At 42.3% G+C, this 21,861-nt stretch overlaps 1 protein-coding gene across 1 annotated transcript in view; it reads right to left on the minus strand.

Moving 5' to 3' along the window:
• The window catches only part of SYNE2 (spectrin repeat containing nuclear envelope protein 2), a 1,750,628-nt gene that overhangs the window by 15,726 nt on the left and 1,713,041 nt on the right, over nt 1-21,861 (minus strand). Inside the window, exons 152-154 of the mRNA XM_086937933.1 lie at nt 18,952-19,143; nt 3,958-4,047; nt 1,549-1,595 (exon numbers count right to left, since the gene is read on the minus strand). Coding sequence (XP_086794059.1) covers nt 1,549-1,595; nt 3,958-4,047; nt 18,952-19,143 — 329 coding nt within the window. The remainder of the gene's footprint in view (nt 1-1,548; nt 1,596-3,957; nt 4,048-18,951; nt 19,144-21,861) is intronic.

Below are 21,861 nucleotides of genomic sequence, written 5' to 3' on the forward strand. Positions count from 1 at the left end.
ACTCCACAGCACCTGCGACCAACGTCAGAAACAACCCCGCTCCTGTGAGTCTGCATCTCCTGTTTGGTTGCATCGACTGTGTGGCAGACACCGTCTTGGCACAACCACCGTTCATTGAGGAACCGATTAAAGCACTTCTTTGGCACCTTTTATTTATCTGATTTAAAAACAACACATAAATAAAAGGCATTGTCATTTACAATGCCAGTAACTCAAATTCATAAATGCAAGACCTATTGCACTGGAAATGCTTGTTATAAATTGGTGTGGATCTCCTTGTCGAGTTGTGTGGTATTGCCGACCGAGACGCTTCTTTGGTGCCCCCCTTCGGCGGACACTGTGTGATGGACATTTCCACATGTGCCTGCTTCCAGAGTCCCTGGTCAAGGTAATCGGTAACTGCCTATTCTACTCAGGGCCTGGGACATCAAAGACCTCTGCTCTGAAAGACTAGAAACCAAATCCATCCACAAGTGCCCATTAGCAGATAACTTGCAAAAGCCTGTGTACTTTTACCTTCAACCGCAATGGTCTTTGATTGATGGTCAGTACTGTCAGCCGATTAACCCCATTGCATGAACCACTAAATTGTTTGAATGTTGATACAGGTCACCGCCATGTATTTTACATGGAGCATTACAGAAAATACTCAATGGTGTTTAGTCATTTTATACATTTTACAAAAGACAATGGTCCCTATATGTAGACAGGATAGCAAAAAATAATAATCATACACCTAATAAGTAGTATGTTTCTTTGTCCAGCCGGACAAGAATTTTATTTTAAATGATCAAGTTCATAGATGGAGTTTTAAGAACAAGATAACAAGTAGGCACAGCCGTGACCCACAACATTTAAGACAAAACAACAAAGAAATGGCCAAAAAGGCAAAGCGAAAATCTGTCTGTATACTATTGTTCAGTGCTACAGACTCAATCTCTTAAACATAACCCTACCCATTCATTCAAACAATATAGCATTCATCATATTGCATATGGGTTTTTTTGTCGACGACGTTTCGATACCTTTTAAAATTATGACATCATTATCAGGACAAGAATTATCAGCATTATTGTTTTGTTCAACAATTATTAACACAATACCTATTATCGCATTAATGTCGGTTTACTCGCTGGTTGTATCGTTCTGGGTTATTGAGGAAAAACCGCTGGGCTATTGGCATTCTTTCAAACCAATTCCGGGGCTTCCATCAAGGTTGTATGGAAATGCCAGGAGTGGAGCGCGATGGCTCAATTTGTATTGCCAGGAGCACTGTGGCTAATATGGCACTGCCAAGCTTTACAAGCCTCAATGATTGACAGGGGACGAAACAGGGGGAACAACATAGAAAGATCACAGAACAAAATCCGGCAGAGCAGCTAATTTGAGGTACCCATCTCTTTTAAATGAAATTATCAATTGAGACCAATGGACAATCTATTCAATGAAATAACCGTGCTCAACATGTGAAGAAATTAGCATTTCGTTTTTTCCCTTCTCACCCAATTGCATGTTTCCAAAAGAGGACCAAAAAGTTGAAATGTTTACCTGCTGTGATCCCCATGCTTCTCTTGTAAACGGTTCTCTTTTTCAATCTGTTGAGTAAAAAAAGTTCATGTTAGCAACATTTTTAGAAATGTGATTTCTTATAGATACTTTATCACATTTGTATAACGTTGTAAAATCAAAACAGCAAATTGGTACTTATTTGTCAAGCATTTGTAATATATTGCTAGCTATAAAGTAAACCATTGGTAATTGTGTGACTAGTTTTAACTTGACAGTAGCAATGGAGGGAGGCAATACTCCGCTATGGTAGAAGGAAGGAAAAATTGAGTGCAGAGAGTTCCTGCCCTGTGCCGGTGCATTTGGCTGCCAACCAGAACTGGCAGCATCTAACATATATTACATGGTTACATGTAACGCACGGACAACAGCAGTGCATGTCCACGCACCACCCCACCCACTACAACCAACACACAGGCACAAAAAGGCAGCACGCGCAGATGTGCAAGTGCACATTCATAGAAACAAATAAAACAAACTGACCTCAAATGGGAAGGTTTCCCTTGCAAAAACAGAGGTGTGTCTGAGTGTCTTCAGGTGTGAAGGAATGTCTGTATGTGTGTTGATATGTGTGTGTGTTGTTGAGTCCCATTTGTGTGCGTTGTCTGTACTTCTACAAACAAGCCTTACTTAAAGGGTTTGTCAATCCTTGCAATAGAAAAGGACAGACTTTACGGGTGACAGATTTCTTTCAGGCTCAGCTTGCCTGACTTGTAATTGACTTTCCCTCCGTCCCAGTATCCTGTCAGTGGTGTGCTATTTGTACCAGCCATCTCCGACTGCAAGGTATGTGCCTGGCATGTAAGTGGCATTTAACCAGCTCTACTAGTTTTTCAGAGGTGCACCAGGTATGTTACTGACTCTGGGTGTGCCTCACATGACTCACTGTCTCTGCCATTTGCCCTTTTAGAGAGAGAAGTGACCTACGTGTGAGTGACTTCTGCTCAGCCGCATCTGCCTACCACCAAACACCGACATGTGAAGCCAGCTCTACTGATCTTCTTAAGGTGTGTCTGGTATGTGATTGATTCTGTCCCACAGCACATGTTAGTCATTTAGCCCTAATCCTACAGATCGATATAGAGGTGACATTGGCATGTGATGCACTCTGTCAGACCAACTGGCTTTTTTGAGACACTGCCCTGTCAACATATTCATCCATTTCCCAGGAGGTCAGTTTTCCTACGGCGATTGCTCACTGAAAAAGCTACAAACATCATGAATGATAGTTGCAATCAACCAATGGCTAATACAGGGGCTAATGAATGACAAACCCACATACCTAAAGGGACAGGCCACTAGGCTGATCAATTTAGATAACTAAAGATCTTTGAAACAGGGAACACAGTCACAATTGAGACCTTAAAATGCTTGCTAGAATTATTACTGTGCTTGCAGATTTTACTTTTTGTCAAACTTTGATTTTACATTTGAGATTCATCAGTTTATCTGTCCCAGGCTGCGTTCAAGCAGGAGGAAACCTGGGTAGCATGCTGCTTCGAGTAAAAGAATTGGTACTGCACAGTGGGCAATAATGCAGGTGGCAGAAGGGTTCCTGCGGGTCTAGGAAAATGGAGCTGTCGACACCCATGATGGGGCTCTGCGAGTGCGGCAGCCTCCGCAGGAGAAGCCTCAGTATGGTAGGGGACTCTTAACGAGCAGCTAGGGATCCTGGCGACCCTGCATGTGCTTGCCTATTACAGACAACTCGACTTGCTGAGTGACCCTTATAATAATGTGAGGAAAAAGGAAATTAAGGATTCCCTCCTCAAGTGTACCCACCAATTCACTAACGACTGCATTTGTACAATGTAAAACTCCATACGATATGAGTGATAGTTACAATCCACCAACGACTGAAAAATAGCACTTGCAATAACTAAAGATTAAGCAGAGTAGACTACAAAAGGTATCTTATTTATAGGTTATAAGCTCTATGAGAAGCTATCTCTAGCCAAAGAAAAAATGGAGCTTTGGTGCAGTCGCCCTCTTTAATCTCTCTAAGTGTCAGCATAGAAGAAAAGACGTGTAACTGTAGTTTGGGATATTTCGCTCGACCTAATAATCTCAATTCCTCCATTCCTCTCAGCGCAGGGTGTCCAAAGGCATTTACTGGCAAATAATTGGTGCGTATTTGTAGCCTTACCAACAATGGAACTGGTCCCCATCGCAGAATGCACAAAGTTGTGATGAGAGGGAAGCATGCCATATGCTGTGGAAATTTCAATTCAGTGAACAGTTTCTAAGCAGGCAAACTAATGGTCACGTCTCACAGTCAAATATTTTATCCAAGAGAAGGTAACATTTGAGAGTTCATTTCTATGAGGAACCATTACTCATATAAATGCATTTCTACACTAACAGCATAACACAATGACATATTTATTTTACCTTCTTCTCATGAAGAGGAGGGGTGGCAGCAGCAGTATTAAAATGACCTCCGGAATCCAATTCATCCAAGGTAGCAAAAGTATGAGTGTCCTGAAATGTAATTAACAATGTTAAAAAAAAGCTACTTTAACCAACAGATAGGAAAGTGTTACTTGCACTAACTATCGGTTTGCAGCTTGTAGTGCTGTGGAGTCGCATGCTTTACATAATCCTGCAATCTAGTGTTGGGCATGGACACTTGCAAGCTGCTTTTCTGTGAAGTGTAAGTTTGGGCTTCGAAATAACTCTACATTCCGAAAGCCATAAAGCACCAGGATAGATATTACATTTTCAGATTATGCCCACCACCCCATAGTGGATGATTGAGGAAACTGGAGTAAAAAGAAGTGCAAGATAGTAAAAGATACACAGATGTACTGTGAATAAAAATATAATATATGTAACGTAAAAACATTTCAAGCAAGAGCTGACATCCAAGGAGCCTGCTGGGCGCATGTGAATCTACCACACCACAAGATACAAACTGATAGTTACAGGGTACCATTTTCGCTCGTAGTATGTGCTGCTGTAGGTCACATGCTCTTTACAGACTGTTAAGCAGTGCACTCTCCCTAAAGTGCTGGCTGTAAAGCAAATGAGGAAGAGGTTTGGAATAAACTTCTAAGTACCTTTTTCCAACTTGTGGTTCTTGCGGGGTTTAAATGTCCACATAGTATTATTTTGTGAAAGCGTGTGGTGTCGACCATGAAGTGGGGTTTTGCGACTGCAACAAAAATTTGCTTTGTTTGACGACTGAACTTAGCCTGATTAATTTAATACATTAGAACCCTTTTGACATTTAATGTGGGTAATATTCTTTCATCCACTGCGTCAAGGTGTGGAAAGAAAACTAATAAATAAGTGATTACACAGGCATGGAACGGGTAGACCATCTTTGGCAGAAAGTGATCACTTGTCTTCAGGACAGCTCAATCCTTGTGAACCTGGAGGAAAGGCTCCTCCACTGTTAAAGTTTGCAACTCACTTGGCCTGTGCAAGGAAATGACTGCCACCAAGAATGTTACCTTCATGAAAGACATTGCATTTCACAAGAAATTAATGGCCCAAAAGAGGGGTTCCTTGATTCTAATGAGGGCCATATTAAGGCATCAAATTGAGACTTGTGGTGTCCTTCGGGGAACGACTGAGATTTTTAACAAGGCACTATGTCGACTGTTTTACATGGAACCAGCTACTGCAGCAAAATGGATGTGTCTGCCAAGCTTACCTTTTGAAGGATTAACAAATAGCATATTATGTTTTGAAGCAACATTTTAGGGGGTCCTGTTTGTTTATGTAATAATAGACAAACTGCGTCCATTTTGCTGAATAACAAGCTTGTAAAGTTTGCAAGTCTAGTGCGGAATATGTATACAATCCATCAGTAACTATGTTGCTGAACTCCAAGACCTAAGGTGCCAAATCACAAGGTAAATTTCCCTGTGATTACAATGCACTAGTTGACCCTGATGCGGAGTTAAGAGGTATGCTCTAAAAGGCAACTAAAAGGGGAGAGGATGTAGCCTTAGAACTAGAGCGGTCGATTTCGAAGCTGGGGAACCGGGGTTGTGTCTCGGCAATGACGCTCAATATCCTGTGATTCTGGGAGCATCACTTAATCTCCCGGTGCCTAAGAAAAATGAGTGAGTCATCTGTAACGAAACTGGTGCTCATGTAAAGCGCTCTGATACCCGATTTTTCGGGTCTAGTTTGCGCTATATGAAACTAAAAAAAAAAAAAACGAGAGCGGATAGACATTTCCAATAGCACTGAGTATCAAGGTTGCCTTGTCCATGTTGACAGGACATGAATAAATGTTAAAGATGCTTGTCTGGGAGTCATGTCGTCTTTTCTCATTAGGACTGTTCTTGATTCAAACAAGAGAGTAAAATGCTCTGAGCGGCAACCGTTGTCATCTCTAGATAGTTGTATGACTCTTTCCTTGTTACTGCTTCCAGGTAGCTTGAATAGTCATATTATCCTGTAAAAGAGGCATCTGTGGTAATCCTACCCTGTATCTGAGGGTCCAGAAATGGTCTGCCCAATAACAAGTTACTGTTGTTCCATCATTTAAGACTGTTATGAACACTAGTTATTCCAAATGACCCATCTCTTGTGGGCAACCTGAACAGTCATGTTATCCTGTAAAAGAGGCATCTGTGGTAATCCTAACCTGTAGCTGAGCTTCCAGAAATGGTCTCAATAACAAGTTACTGTTGTTCCATCATTTAAGACTGTTATAAACACTAGTTATTCCAAATGACCCATCTCTTGTGTGCATTTTTTTATTGACAGACACTGTTAAAGTGGACACAATTGCATCCAAGCTTGTGGAACTATGGTGATGCAGCAGGCCTTCATGCTAAACACTTTTAAAATCAGTCCCATGGATTCTGCAGTATCAGTGTCTTTTTTAATACCTTTTCCAACATCGTGTCCACCTGGGGTCAGAAGAGTGTCTCACCATTGTAGTTGGTTGTGTTGGACCTCTCAAAAGAAGTGCTTGCTTACCTGGAGGCATTGTCAGCTGTATTTAGAATTTAGAGTGCAGCAAATATTTGCTTTCAAGATGATCCTCATCTCCTGCACTAGCTCACTGGTGAGTGTGAGGTGTGCCTCAGGATGATGATTGACTACTTGCTCCAACTCACCCAATGGTATCTGTCATAACTTGAGAGGAGTCCAACAGGATTAGCTATAGGTCACTGTGTTGCTGCTCTCAGAGCAACACGCTTTCCAGCTATGTCAATTTTGCAGCCTTGTCAGTAGCTGTGCATCGCCTGTACCTTGTGCGAATGCTCTCTTGAAAACTATGTGGAAAATTAATGAGTACAGCAGTACATAACCCCTAGCAGAGCTAGTGTCACCAAGAGCCTGCTTGTACATTTGCTCTACTTTGGGTGTGGCCACCGTGACTTAACGGGCTGTTTAAAACTATCTGCCGTGCCCTTATCAGCACTGGCAGGAAGTGTACAGGCCTTTCAATGGTGAACTATACTAAAATTGTTTCTAACACACCTTTAACTAAAGAATATGAAAATTCCATACCCCCTCGCTCCATTTCTACCCCGAAAATACATTCTACATATTTAAACACAATAAAAGTAGGAATCTCTCTCAATTAGCTATGAACTCATCCTTAGTCATGTCCTAAAGGAATGTGCTTGAGCACTGACTTATATACATACACACACACACACATATAAATATATATTAAATAATAAAGTGTGTGCCCCAGGGAGGTGGTGGTCTTCGGGGAAGAAGGGACCCGCGCAGGGCCTCCGATCATTATTTTTATTTGCCCCCGGGTCCTGGGCCTAAATTAAACAAAGCACAGAAGCCTGCGCTTTGTTTTTGTTTTTTCATTTTTGGCGGGTTACACAAATCCAACGTGACTCCTGCTGAACATTTTTTAAAAAAGAAAATTCTATTTTGGCCCTCGTCAACCCTCAAAGAGTCCTGGGGGATCAGGGTGTTTCTACCCTGCCCCCTTCTCTTTTTTTTTTACTTTTCTGCTTGTGACTCAGTTCAACCAAGTCACAAGATGGCTGCCAACACTTCCTGGTTTGACTTGTCAGCAGCCAATCAGATCTCGGGCACGAGATTGGGAGGGGTCACGGATCCACAGCGGCCTCAGTTGTATATCTGAGAAATCTTTACATTTCTCAGCAAATACTGAATGGATGTACACCATTTAACAAAAAGAGTGCTTTCTGGTTCAAGAGCTACCTTTCTGCCAAATGTGCTGTAATTCCGTTTAGCAGTTCGGGCAGTAACAGTGACTAAACTTTTCTATGGAAATTAACATGGAGAAAAAGTGTTTTGGGACCACTCCCCTCCCCCCTTTTCTCAGCTCCCGCTTGATGAATCACCCCGAAACTTTCAAGACTGCAACTGAAGTGACTGCACCGATAGTTTTAAAAATTTCATAAAGATTCATCAAATGACACAACATTTATTGGCAAATCAAAAAACCCTATTCATATGGAAAATAGGTCCCAAATATATAAACATACTGGCGACCACCAGTAGGTAATATGTATGTAGGAAGATAGCTCTTTATGTAGTATATCAAAACTCCGATATACCGTGTAAAGAGTCCAGGGATTCCCTTACTAGTGGTCAGTGGCTTGCTATGCAATGCCAAAGTGCTCTATTAGGGGGTAGTGTGGTCAAGCAGCCTTAAACCTAACACAGAGGAGTGCAAGACATTTGCAAATACACACAATGATTAATAAGTGACACACCACAACTCAAGAAGGAGATCCACACCAGTTTAAAAAAATACCAAGGACCTGTATGTATGTTTAGGCATCAGAAAAAAATCGTCCAGGTTAGTACATTTCTAAATATTAATTATTTTCGGTTTAAAAAATGGACACTGCAATTTCTGAGTTCTGCAATGTAATCCTACGGAAGGAAGAACAAGCTCTGCAAACAGGTATAGTACAGCGACTTACAAGACCAATCTCCAGCAGCTAAGGTGAGTGGTGAGCAAGGTCCAAGGCAACACCAACAGAACACCACCAGGGGCACTAGGGCGGCTAAGTGTAGTGTGCAAATCAGCGTCTGGAGACCAATGTATTTCAAAGGAGATCGATCATGGTGAAAAGAGGCTAAAGGTTCTGGGCCGAAGGCCGGTCGGGCTGAACCAGCAAGTGGGCTCAGGCCTTGCGCTGCTCGGGGACTGAGGGGCACCTGTGATTCTCTTCTCCAAGGTCCAGCGGCAATGGGTGCAGAGGGGGGCTGCATGCAGAGGATGCAGGCATGGTGAGGAATCCAGAAGAGGTGAAACTGGAGTTCTAGAGGGCTGGGGGACCTTGTTGACACTGGGCTGGAGGCGATGGGTGCAGTGGTTGGTTCGGGTGTCCACAAACTCCACCCTAAAATCTCACCTTCCATTGTTTCCCACAGTCTCACGTCGCAAGTACACTTACTTCCAGCATTTCTTCCCCCATTTAAAATGGGGCTTTTGGATTGGAGAACTCATGCATAGTTGCCAATCAGCACATAGCAACGTCACCACTTTCGTTCCGCCATTGAATGGGTCAGCATCATAGATGGCAGGAGGTGCTGCGAAATTTACGTGCATTAAGCTCATGCATACTACTACTTTTTTTTGTAGTGTGGAGCTTCTTCACTCCTGCCGTTTGCCTCGTGCTTGCTGCTTTTTCTTCTTTGGTTGCTGTCCTTTGCCTGTCGAGGTTACCCTGGCTTGGGCTCTGCATTTTACCGCCTCGCTGTGAAGGACTTTTCTGCTGATGCCCTGGTGTTCTACTGCTGGTCTCTTTACACGTCAGAAGATTTTAAATCACCAACAGGTAAGTGAAAAGAGCTTTTGTAGTAGAATTTCACCCTAATATTTACAGTCTTCATGCATACATTGATTGTCCATTCAGTGTTTCGAGCTTTCAAAATCCGGGCGGGGGTGGGGATGGGGGTTGGAGAGAGGAGGGCAGGGAAATCGACAGGGCACGACGATCCTTACTTTTGTACTTCTGGGGACGCAGTTTCAACATTCTGCTGACAGCCCCCACCGTTAGCTGTCTCGTCCAGTCGCTTTCACTGCAACTGGGCAACTTGTTATCACTACTTTGGAGCACCTTAAAGCCTGCACAGGTGTAACGTAGCTATGTGGTCCAGAGATGCACCCATCAATAGTGGCCTTTCTTAAACTTCTTGCCTTTGTATGGTTGTGGAGTGCCAGACCCCAGGGGCCCCTGACAGTTTTTTGCAGGCTACTCTATTATTTTGCATCAAGCCGCTGCCTCCATGTCGCTGGCGTCTACTACTTTCTCAGATGAGTAGCAGATCAACACTCAGAGTGCACCATCCTCAGTAGCACACCTGTATGCACTGCCATCAGCAGCGGACCGCCATTCGAAACGACCCTGTGCAATGCTCTCACAAGTGGATGTCTTTCAATGCCCTCAGAAGCAGGCTTCCTTGCAATTGCCTCGAAGTGGATCTTCGTACTCTGCCTTGGAAGTAGATTTCTCTGCAAAGACCCTCTTGCGCTGCCTTTGCAAGCAGACCACTGTGCACTAACCTTCAAATCAACCTGTGGATGTGGCTCAACATAGAATGCTGCAATCTCTAACTGCTCTGTACCTTAAGCTGCAAGTGGAACAAGTGTTGGTAGTGCAAGAGTTCTGACAGAACAGAAAATGCCTCTTCATTCACGGATAAGTTTAGGCTCTCAATAAGTCATCATACTTGCACTGTCACTCATCCTTGCACGTATATGTCCATTCATTCACCCAGTGACTCATTCTTGTATTCACCCAGCCATTCACAGTAAAATAAATAAACTCAACACGCAAACGGACAGTAAATTAAAAGAATAAAAGCAGACAAAAGGGAAATGTGCAGCCAGCTAATCTTGACAGGCATATGCACATACAAAAATAAAATTAAACATAGCAAAAGGCAGATGTCTTGCATTAGTATTGTACATTGTGTGTCATTGCTTTAAAATTTCCAGCATGGCTGCCATGTTTAGAAGCAACGTGCTGGCCATATTTTAGGGGTAGGAACAATGATATGCGCAATTCTGTTGCCAGATGACCGCTTTGTAAACATCAGGCTGAGCAGCCAACTTTGAATGCCAAAGTGTATAGTGTATCATTGCTGTACTGATCCAGGATGGCCAACATAAAGCTTCTAAACATGGTTGCCATGTTGGAACAGTAAACAGTGATAGACTAAGGACAAAACCATCTCAGGATTACCACACAAACTGCAGCACACAGCTGATTAAATGTGCAGTAACCGAGTGGCCCCGTACAACTATTTAAGGAACTGCAGGTTGCTCTAAAAAATAAATAAAGAAGAGCTGAAGAACATTCATTTTCAGGCCGCTGTGCACATCAGATTAAGCAAAAATGCTATTACTCACAGGGAAAAACATCGATTGCCAGAAATGTGTTAACTTACTGCCCCATGCAGTATGCTTTTAAAGGGAGAAGCGCCATGTAAATGACACTCTAACATACTGAAGAGGGCTGATCTACTGGCCCAGCTATGTATGCACATGTGTAGAGAGTATTCTTTCTTTATTTTTGCTTTTAAAAGCAAGGGCCCGGAGTCAACTAAACTGTGATGCCGTCCCTAGGGTGTAGCAAGGATGACCACAGGACAATCTTCTACCCTTTGGGTTTATAAAAGGATGTAACCAACAGCAAAATCCGTGCTTACATCAGTAGCCTATGAGATTCCACGTAACAAAACACCTGTCTACAGTTGTTAAAACAGTGTAATGGCAATCCACTCTTAAAGGACTATTGTCTTTAGCACATGTGTTTTATAATGACTAGGTTACAAAACAATATGCAGGTCCCTGAAAATGGCCTAACAAGGATTATCACATTGCAAATCTTCAACCTCAAGTGTTTGTCAGAAAAGGTAACAAACACCAAAACTAATACCTGTATAGAGCTTTACACATAGTGTAGTAACAACCCACACCTAACCCCTTGGCTCCTAAGCCTTTCCCCCTAGAATGTTGAGCCCTTTTAGGCTATTTAGCATAGTTTGCACTTGGCTTCCATAACTGTTTTCCCCACATAAGGTATCCATGCCAAATTAGCGTCCTTTTTCCCCCTTCATTCTGGGGATTCTAAAGTTAAACATGATTTGTGGATTCCACTGGAGGGGATGAGACAATATTTTTGATGTGTTTCCTAGTGCTTTTTAGGCCTGGCTTTCCATCTGTATTATGGCACAGCCCTACAAGCAAAGTCCAGGGCCCCAAGAAAATGATGTAGAACTGCTTGGGTCTGTCAGAGATGTGTCCATACTTAAGCAGTCAAAAAACCACGATTAAGACTTCTGGAGTTGAGAATCAAAGACAGTGCATGTTTCTCACAGTGCCTGTCAGTGGGTCCTAAAGTTGTTCCAAATATATGCTCATCCAATCCTTCACTTCTCTACAGAGTGCACATTACATTAGTCGCATGTGCCAGTTGTGATTCTGAGCAATAATGCAAGAAGGAACTGTGCAGGTGTTGAAATATTGACAAGGCAAAAGTAAAGGAAATTCTGTGCATACATGTGTGGGTGTGTAGTGTATGGGGGACACTGAAGTGAAGGAGTTGCAAGGAAGTACATGCAAAATCTATTTAACAAACTTTAAAGAATGGAAAGCTAATGTGGCCCTGCCAGAAATCACATTTTTAACTTGGAGATCATGGCTATCTTACCAGCCATCAGGACTTCAAACGAATAACTTGCAGATCTGTATATTTTGTTTGACCTTAAGATAAGGGAGCAGGGATGACATTCTCTCCCTTGCCTATCACTATGATGCTGATCTCAGGGGAGCTTTCATGATGTCTCATGCGAAACATATTGAAAACATGCAAGTAATATTTCTTAAACATTTTCTCTTCATTGCAAGGGGAAAAACTACTTGATAAATAGGCAGAGGGCTCCTATTCAAGCAGCAGGAACATCCGAGGAAGTGAATAAGAAGGTATGCATTTGTTTTTGAGTGAAAGGGCAGTGCTGAAGTTTGCCCTCATTAACCTTTGAATAAGTAACTTGCAGAGCCTCATCAGTGGTATACGGCATATACATACTGCAGCACTTTTGGGAGCACCTACTTAAAGCCTGGATGAGCTGGACTCTCTTTTTATCCACTTACCATGAGATTTTTCTTTTATCCAAATGTATTTTATTTGTAATTTAAGAAGATATTTTTTAAAGATGTTTTGGAAACTACAAAGTTAAAAACCTCCAGTACCTCAGGCAACTGTAAATAGGGTGACCAACCGTCCGTAAATTACCCGGACAGTCCGTAAATTGGACCTCACGTCCGTTGTCCGTAAGGATCCTTTTTACGGACGGATGCCTTTTGTCCGTAATAGCAATTGCAGGGAACAGAGCTGTGCCCCGGCAAAAGGCCTTAGCTCCCTGATGGGGCCGCCTCCAACTCTTCTGAGCACAAGAGTAGCCCCACCCCACCTACTATCATTCTGTGTGGGGCTGATTGCCACATACAGAATGACAATGGGGCAGTCTGGGCTGGCACAGCATGTGGTGGTCTCCTCCAGCCTCCATGTAGGGCAGGGCATTCTGTCACATGGACATGTAAAAACGCCCATGCTGCTGCTAGGAGAGAATTCAGTTAATCAAAGGAAGGCGGTGAAAGAAGTTCAAAGGAAGGGATTATAGTTATAGTATAGTAGCCATGGTTGCTGCTTTTTTATTTTATTCAACTAACAACCATTGACAAAGCCAATAGTTCTGGCTTGTTGTAGGTGTAATATTACTTGTTCTAAGTGTAACGGTACTTGTTGTATTATATATCTGGATGCAATGACAGAAAAAAAAACAGTCTGGCGGCACATTATATTAAGCACAGATTTTTAGCTTATGTGTTTTAAGCCACGCATTTTATTACAATAAACACCCTTTTGGAGAGCCCCCCCCCCTAGTTTTTACATCCCACTTAAAGCTCTGGAAACAACACCATGTCACAGTCGCCCCACGTCCAGGCACTGTGCATCATGCATGACGCATGCCTTCCACTTTTTTAAATTGCCTATGTGCAGGGACATAGTGAATCCTCCCCACCCCCAAGTGTGGAGTGCTTGATGGGTCTCATAATTAATGTGAAAAGGTGAGTGAGTAAGTAAGTGAACGGAGGGGTGGATGGATGGCTGGATAGACGAGTGAAATGATGGATCAATGAGTGAAAGGGTGGATGACAGGCAAGTGAATGGGTGGATAGATAAGTGAAATGATAGATTGATTGATGAATTGATAAGTGAAAGGGTGAATGGATTGACGGATGAGTAAAAGGGTGGATGTAAGGCTGGATGAGTGAGTGAAAGGGCAGGTAGGTGGACAAAAGGATGGATAGATGAGTGAATGAGTGAAAAGGATGGATGGATGAGAGAAAGGATGGATGGATGAGTGAAAAGATGGATGAATGATAGGTTCAATGGATGGATTCATGAGTAGATGGATGGGTGGGTGGATGGAAGGATGGATGGCTAAGTGAAAGGGGAATTGAAAAAGGGATGGGTAAATGGATGAGTGAACAGGTGAATGGGTGGAAGGATGAGTGACCGGATGGATGAATGAGTAAGTGAAAGGATGGCTGGATAGGTAAATGGCTGGATGGATGAGTGAGTGAATGGATGGATGGGTGGAAGAGTGTACGGATGAGTGTACGGATGGATAGGGTGGAAGGGTGGAAGGATGGATGATGGATGAGTAAAAGGTGGATTGAGGGATGGATGAGTGAAATGATGGATGGAAGAATACGTGATGGATAGGTTTGTAAATGGATGAATATGTACATGGATGGGCACACAGATGGAAGGACAGAATGAATGGCGAAAGACTGAATGATGGATGAAAGTATGATTACACATTTTAAGCCCCATTATCTTAAGCAACATTTCCTATACATTGACTTTTACATTTATATGAGTGATTGTTTCTATATAATATGTGTGTGTTGTAACGCACTCCAACACTATGCCCCACATACTTGAAATGAGTAGAACTATAGAAGAAATTAAATACACATGGGAGAGGGTCTATGTGAAGATGAGAGGCGCCTTTGGAGGGTGGTATCAAGGCCAGACTGGCAGGGCATCAGGCGTTTTCTCTGGGAGCTGGAAAGGTGGGGCGGTTTTGTTACTACATAAAGACCTGCACATCTGCTTAAAGCTGTGCGCATACTGACAAACCATGAAGTGCACAATTGTCTCAACCTACTATAAACTTATTTTCACTTGTACTTTAGTAGTTGTCTATTTACTTACTTATATACCATTGCGCAACCTTCTCTGATGTATTTGTAAAACTTACCTTTTGTCCTGAATTTTGACCTCCTGTCCTGAATTTTTGTCCTGAATTTTGACCTTTGTCCTGAATTTTTACACTCACTGTCCTGAATTTGCACTAATGCCAGTTGGTCATGCTAACTGTAAAATTGCAGCTATGTACTATTCATTAATATGCTGCTTCGGAATTTTTGTATCTTAGGTTAAGCACCCATTTGTCATGGATCGTTTCTTGCTGCCAAAAGATGATAGAGTGCTCAAGCGAAAGGCTGAAACAGAAACAAATGATGAGATAAAAGCTGCAAAAGTAAGGAAATATGATGCCTTCTATTTGGACTTTGGTTTCACCAGCATTGTCGTAAGTGGAAAAAGTAGACCACAGTGTGTGGTTTGTGGCATGATCTTAGCTAACAACAGCTTGAAGCCAACCAAACAAAGGTGTCACTTTGAAACGAAACATGGGTCTCTAGCAGGAAAAGTAGAGATAGTGCAGGCCTATAAGCTCGAGCGTTTAAAGTGCCTCCACATATTCTGTAAACCCGCTGTATGATACACGGGAAACCCTTGCTGTTCGAAACATGGACAGTAAACTTCATGATGTGCTTAATTCTGCTATATAAAAATAGTAAATTTCATAAAGACCCATCCCACAAGTGCTCGTCTATTTACAATTTTATGTGCAGAAATGTGAGCTGAGCCTGATGGCTTGCTGTTTCACACAGAAATGTGGTGGTTATCCCGGGGAAAAGTGCTGACTCACATCTTTGAATTAAGGGTTTAAGTATGACAGTTTCTTCTAGGTTTGGACCGCTTCAAAACAGAAAAACTATGCAATACCCACTGGCTTGTGCTTTTAGCATACCTTGCTGACATTTTTGAGAAATTAAGTTCCCTGAATCTGTTTCTGCAAGGAGCTGAAATTACTTCTTTTAACATAAATACAAGAATATCTGCATTCAATAAGAAGCTGGCATTGTGAAGAGGAATAATTGAAGATGGCCTGTTTGGGCCATTTCCATGTTTAGCAGATGCTCTTGAGGATACTGACTACAAACTTCCAAGTGTTACTGAGATAATATAATATCACCTGACGTCTCTCAGGAACAGTTTACAAAAGTATTTTCCTGAGGACAATGATCACTTCAATGACTGGGTCTTTCAACCACTTCTGGCAGAGGTGGGGAGCCATCTTTCGATTTGCATGCAGGAAGAACTAATGATCTCCAGGACCACACTCTGCAGATGCAATCCAGCAAAGTCTCATTGGGAAGGTTTTGGCTGAAAATGTCTGCAGAACATTCAACTTTAAGAGAAACTGCCATCAAAACTCTCTTGCCTTTCAGCTCGTCAAATGTATGTGGGATTGGGTTCTCAGCACTTGCGGTATTAAAGACTAAGTGCCATTCAATAATGGATGTGGACAGAACCTGAAGTTGGCAGTAGCAAAAGACCATCCACTGACTGTCTCTGTGGTGAAAAGGAGGCACAACCATCACATTAATGTTGGTGGGGTTATTATCCATCTACGTCAAATTATGTGTTATATGTGTAAAACAAAGCATCCTAGTAAAAACAATTTGCGCACATTTTATCTTGGAACATTTTGATTTGAACTGTGCAATAAGCCTCTGTCTTTTGACCACACCCACTCATAAACATACAGTTTACTAAACACTCCTACTGTGTTTAACGTTATTTGCCAGATATGGCCTGGGATATGCGGATGGGGTTGAATATGTAGTATACCAGATTCCAGAAATTTCTGTTAGGTGGGGGTGGGGAGTCTGACATCTAAGCAAATTCAGCTGGGGTGGCTAGGGGGAATCAACCTAAAACCGCTTGAAGACCTCTGTTCTAGAGGTTTCCCTATGAGGTCCCCTGGTATCATGCCTTCCTGTCTTGGCTCCAGACTAACTAAAGTGGGTATGTCACACCTAAGCTCTCTATTGTTTCTAGCTGTTTAGGTGGAATACAGATAGCCCAACTGTCAGCTACACTCAGCCATGAGACCCAGAGACAGGCTACAGGCACTAAATCGCCAGCTTTTTGAAAATGCCATTTTCAAAATTGTATTTTAAAATCTGACTTTACCATAAGAGAGGTTTTTTCATTACAATTTCAAAGAAATCAAACATGAACAGGGAGGTTGTTCCCAGTTGGTAATTACAGCGTATTAAATGTACTAAATAATTCCAATGTTATCCATGGGAGAGGTAGGCCTTATAGTATTGAAAAGCAAATTTAAGAGTTTTTAACTACCAAGACAGTTAATACTTAAAATTACATGTCCTACTTTAACCCTTTGCGTTCTTCGGTAGGCCGGTGGCCGACGGGAGCACTACCTCGCTAGTGCTGCAGTCGGCCAATGGCCGACGCGGCCCCGCCCATTTTGGGGAAGTGCTGCACTGCCGCAAAATCGCAGCCACAGGAAAGGGGTTAAAATGTATTGTACCCTGCCCTGTAGGCTATTTAAGGCAGATCCTGGGTTGACTTATATTCAGGGCCACTGGAATGATGCGATTGTGTGGCTGCAGCGAATTTCACATATTTATAGATTTGCCACATAATCCCTCATCTGCAGCATAATCTGCAGATTTACAAAAAAATGTTTAGCTTCTAGCTCAAACGGTTTAAAAGTTACTAAAAACGTGGCAACACATGTTGCTGCGCAGTGTAAGGCCTTTTGCAGAGATTGACTGGTCATCTTTCTGTTGCTTATTGCGATATATGGATATTAAACTGGTACTAATGAGGTGCACCCAATCCCCAGACAGAGTTAACTAGTGTAAAAGGCACAAAAGTGCCACATTATGTTGCATAATCTGCCATTTCTTGCCACATAATTTGCTCATCCCTACCGCGTAATCTGACCCTACTGCTGCCTAATTCCAGTGGCATGCTTGAATATTAAAAAAGAAGGTTTGGGCCTGGAAAAGGTTTATTTTGCCAGGTGGAAATGGCAGTTTACAACTGCGCACACTGGCTGCAATGGCAAGTCTGATACATGTTTAAAGGGCTACTTAAGTGGGTGGTACAACATGTGCTTCAGGCCCACTTGTAGCATTTAATTTACAGGCCCTGGGTACATGTAGTACCACTTTATTAGGGATTAATAAGAAAATTATATATGCCTATTGGGGATAAGCCAATGTATCATGTTTTAAGGAGTGAGCACATGCACTTTAGCATTGGTTAGCAGTGGTAAAGTGCAGAGTCCGCAGATCAACAAAACCGAGATCAGCAAAAATGAAGAAGGAAGGCAAAATGTTTAAGGGAAAACCACCCTAAGCCTGACAGGTCTAACAATAACTCAACACGAAAGAGCTACTTTACATTACAAGACAAAGAATAATATCTGCTGTCACTGTCAATGACATTAAAAATGTGAAACAAATCAAAGCTAATCATTTTTAACAGCTACATATGTATAAGAAATACCCTCATTATGTTTAGTTTGTGTAAGGTTTCAACAAATGTGATTCTGAATTAAAATTCAGAAGTGTGTTGCATGTGATTCCTACTGTAATCATTCTATGCACAGCACAAATATGTTTTGTTACACAGCTCCTAGGGGCTTTCACCTGTAAGCATACAGTCTGACTCCAATGGTCTTCTGAAACAATAATTAGGTGAAATTATGAGACTAAAAGAACAGAAGAGAGGGTTGTGTCTTGTGCCTAAAGGTGTCTTTGAAAAGGTAGATGAGGATTGCCCCAAAGGTACTGGCAGTGCTGTGAGCTTCACAGAATGTATAAACATTAGTATCTCTTGATCTTCTTGAATATTTTCTTCTCTATGAGTGCCAAGTGATTTTACAATAGGAGCAGCTTGGAGAAACCAGACTAAAGCAGTAGCTTAAATGTATGCTACATCCAGTAACAAAATGTCCACTACATTGAGACACGAATTGTAAAATTAAGACTATATTCTGGAGGCAAATCTGAATTTAGTACAGTAAACATTCAGGTTTTAGTTTGCTGATGGGAATACTGTAGTTTTCAGCTCTATCAACGAATTTTAGAAATAAGAACACCTTTACTCAACAACTGTTTTCTTCCTTTGTTTGTCTCCTTACTTCATTGTTGAAAGAGAAATGATTGTGATGGTGCAAATCTGTTCTACAATGCTGTGCAGTAAATTTTAAGGCCCAACTCACCAGTCTTTCTTGTGATGTTTTCAAGTCTTGAGAAACTTGCTCCAGAAGTTGCTTTAGTTTATTTCCAATCACATGCACCCTTTCTTCTGCTTCAATATAATCTTCCTTATCAGTTTTAAACAGCAAGTATTTTGTGATTTCTTGGAGTGAGTTGACTTGAGGCCTTCGCTCCAACAGCTCTTTTTCCAGTTGCTGCAAGTCAAGGCAAATTGAGATAAATATTAAAGGTTGTAGTGTAAATGGCCACTCTGGAAAATAATGGTTACATTGCTGTGCTGAAAATCCATTAAAGAGCAGCTAGGAATGTCAGAAACAGCTATGCACTTACCTTCAATTGAAATTTTAAATCACATACCTTATTTACATCACTACGACCTATAAAATGCTCCTTGTATTCCTTGAAAAGAATTATGTTACTTACCCAGTAAGCATCTGTTCTTGGCATGTAGATTCAAGTGCTTTGCACACTCCTGCCATCTAGTGCTGGGTGTGTATGTTTGAAAGTTGTTTTTCTTCGAAGAAGTCTTTCCAGTCACGAGGTAAGGTGGCTCCTCCTTACAGTGATAGTACGCATGGGCATCAACTCCATTGTTAGATTGTTTTCCCGCAAGAGGGTGAGAATGGAGTAAGTGAGTGTAGTACAGTGATGTCCATGCATATGTAATGTAAATAATGATAACTGCAACAACTACAGATGTCCGGGGAGGTGGAAGGGCACATGTGAATCTACAGCCCTACATGCCACAAACAGATGCTTAGTGGGTAAGTAACATAATCTGTTGGTGGCATGTGTGCTGTAGATACACATGATTTGCATAGACTATATAGCAGTAATCTCCCGAAGCGGTGGATAACGATCGAAGAGTTAGAAATAAGTCTGCCCTTCTGAACTGACTCTCGTGCTTTGCTTTTGTGTTCGTGTGGGAGATATTGGAGCAGTTGCTCCATCTCATCCAAGTGTGCCCTGTTGTACCTAGTTAGTTGACCCTGTGTGTTTGCGACGCGCCAGTGGTTAGCAGCTTGAGCAGCCACTCATTTCCAGAGGCACCTATATGCTTAGATTCCTTGTCTGAGGGAGGAGCATTACAAGAGATTTGTGAATTAGCTCTTTTTTGAGCATTGGACACCAGTAGGTAGTCGAGAAGTAATTGCCCTTTGATAAACAGAGGAACAGATGGAGATGGTTTCTATTTTTTTTATCAACTCTGGGAGTTAAAATATGTGCTCATACAGAGTCTTTGAAGATGTCCTCTGCATGCCTCATCATGCCCTTTAGCACAGGTCAGGTTTGACTTGACCTGTGTGGACTTAAGTTTTTTCAAATAAAAAGTCATCTTCTAAGGACTCTTTATGTAAGGCCACCGCATGATACTCTGCTGTTCTAGCATTAAGTTCTTGATAAGCTACATTATTGTCCGGTGGTGATGGCTTTGCAGAATAAAGGTCTGGGTCAGTATCCAATGGAGGGTCAATGGTGTAATCATTCCATGGGTCTACAAGCAAATGATCTTCATCAATATCCCCCCTTCAGGCTGTGTATGTGGAGATCCCGGAGCTGTTATGTGTAAAGGATCTAGAATTGGTAAATGTGGAGAAGATGGGAGGTGGAGGGGAATGCAGGGCAAGATAGGCAGGGCTGGTAGCCATGTCCTTTTTCTTGTTCTGAGGGATTTTATATGCAGGGTCCTCTGAAGGAGGTTTGCGTTTGGCTGGTGTTTTAGCAGAAATATGTCCTGTATCAGGATTTATATTAATCTTCTTTGGTTTAAAATCCAATTTAGCTTTAAGAAGATCTAAAATTGGTTTGGGAGACTCAGAGAGGCTGTCCTTCGATTTTGGCGCCGAGATAGATTTGCTTTTGGGAGTGGAAGCTTTCGGCTCCGAAGCAAATTTTTGTTTTGAAGCAGAGGGTTTCTGCACCGAACCAGACCGGCCCTTCGAATTGGAGGGCGACTTGGTCCCGTGCTGGAAGGCTTGACGATTTGTTTCGGTGCCGAGCTAGGGGGTGGGGTGTCGGAAAAATTGTACTGGTGCCGACCTTGGCCCGAAGGCAGAGGTGGTGCCGTAGCCTTATGTTTTTTAGAAAAGGTTTTGGGGGCAAGGGGTCTTTGGTACTCACTGCACACTGACCCGGAGGCATGTTTTCAGACTCCGAATCTATCTCGAGATCAGAATCCGACTCTGGAATGGAGAAGGCCTCTTCTTCTTCTGCCGCCAATGTTTTGACCTCTTCCTGCTTGTGTTCTTCCCCGAACATATCCAAAGCATGTTGAATGCTTTGGTGTTGCATTTCTTGTCGTCGAGCCCAACAATCGAGTAGAGTGTTCTTGGACTGAAATGATTTACAGGCTTCGCAGTCCTCGTCCTCGTGCTCCGGAGAAAGGCACAAGTTACAAACAATGGCCGAAGTCTCTCCATGCTTGCACTTGTCTGGCACGTAACTTGGCAGATGAAGATGAAGCGCATATATTCTTCTTCTGCCCAAGCTATCGTAGCCCACGTCGGAAATGGATTATTCCAGTATGTAAAAATCTGAAGGTCACAAAATATATACTGAATAAAGGTAATTTACTACTACTACTACAAACTTGATGTAGGTTGGTGCGAGGGTACTTGGTACAGCACCTAGGACAGAATTGGAACAGAGTTCATTCCCTTGGCGGAAGGGTGATCCAACGCATCTTGGCCCAAGGGCCACCCCAGATGTTTCCGATGATAGAGTGTTTCTCGAACTATCCAATATCCGGAGAAGAGGGAAACACGTATGAGAAAAATGCCGTTGAGGGTAGAGTGAATTGCACACCAAAGGAAACCCGAAGAATGGTTTCGAAGCATAGCACAGCAATACACGTCCAAACCCAATGGCGAAAAAAAACAATTTAACAATGGAGTCAATGTCCATGTGCACTA

The sequence above is a fragment of the Lissotriton vulgaris genome, chromosome 9, assembly GCF_964263255.1.
Source record: "Lissotriton vulgaris chromosome 9, aLisVul1.2, whole genome shotgun sequence".
In the NCBI taxonomy this organism is placed as follows: Eukaryota; Metazoa; Chordata; class Amphibia; order Caudata; family Salamandridae; genus Lissotriton; species Lissotriton vulgaris.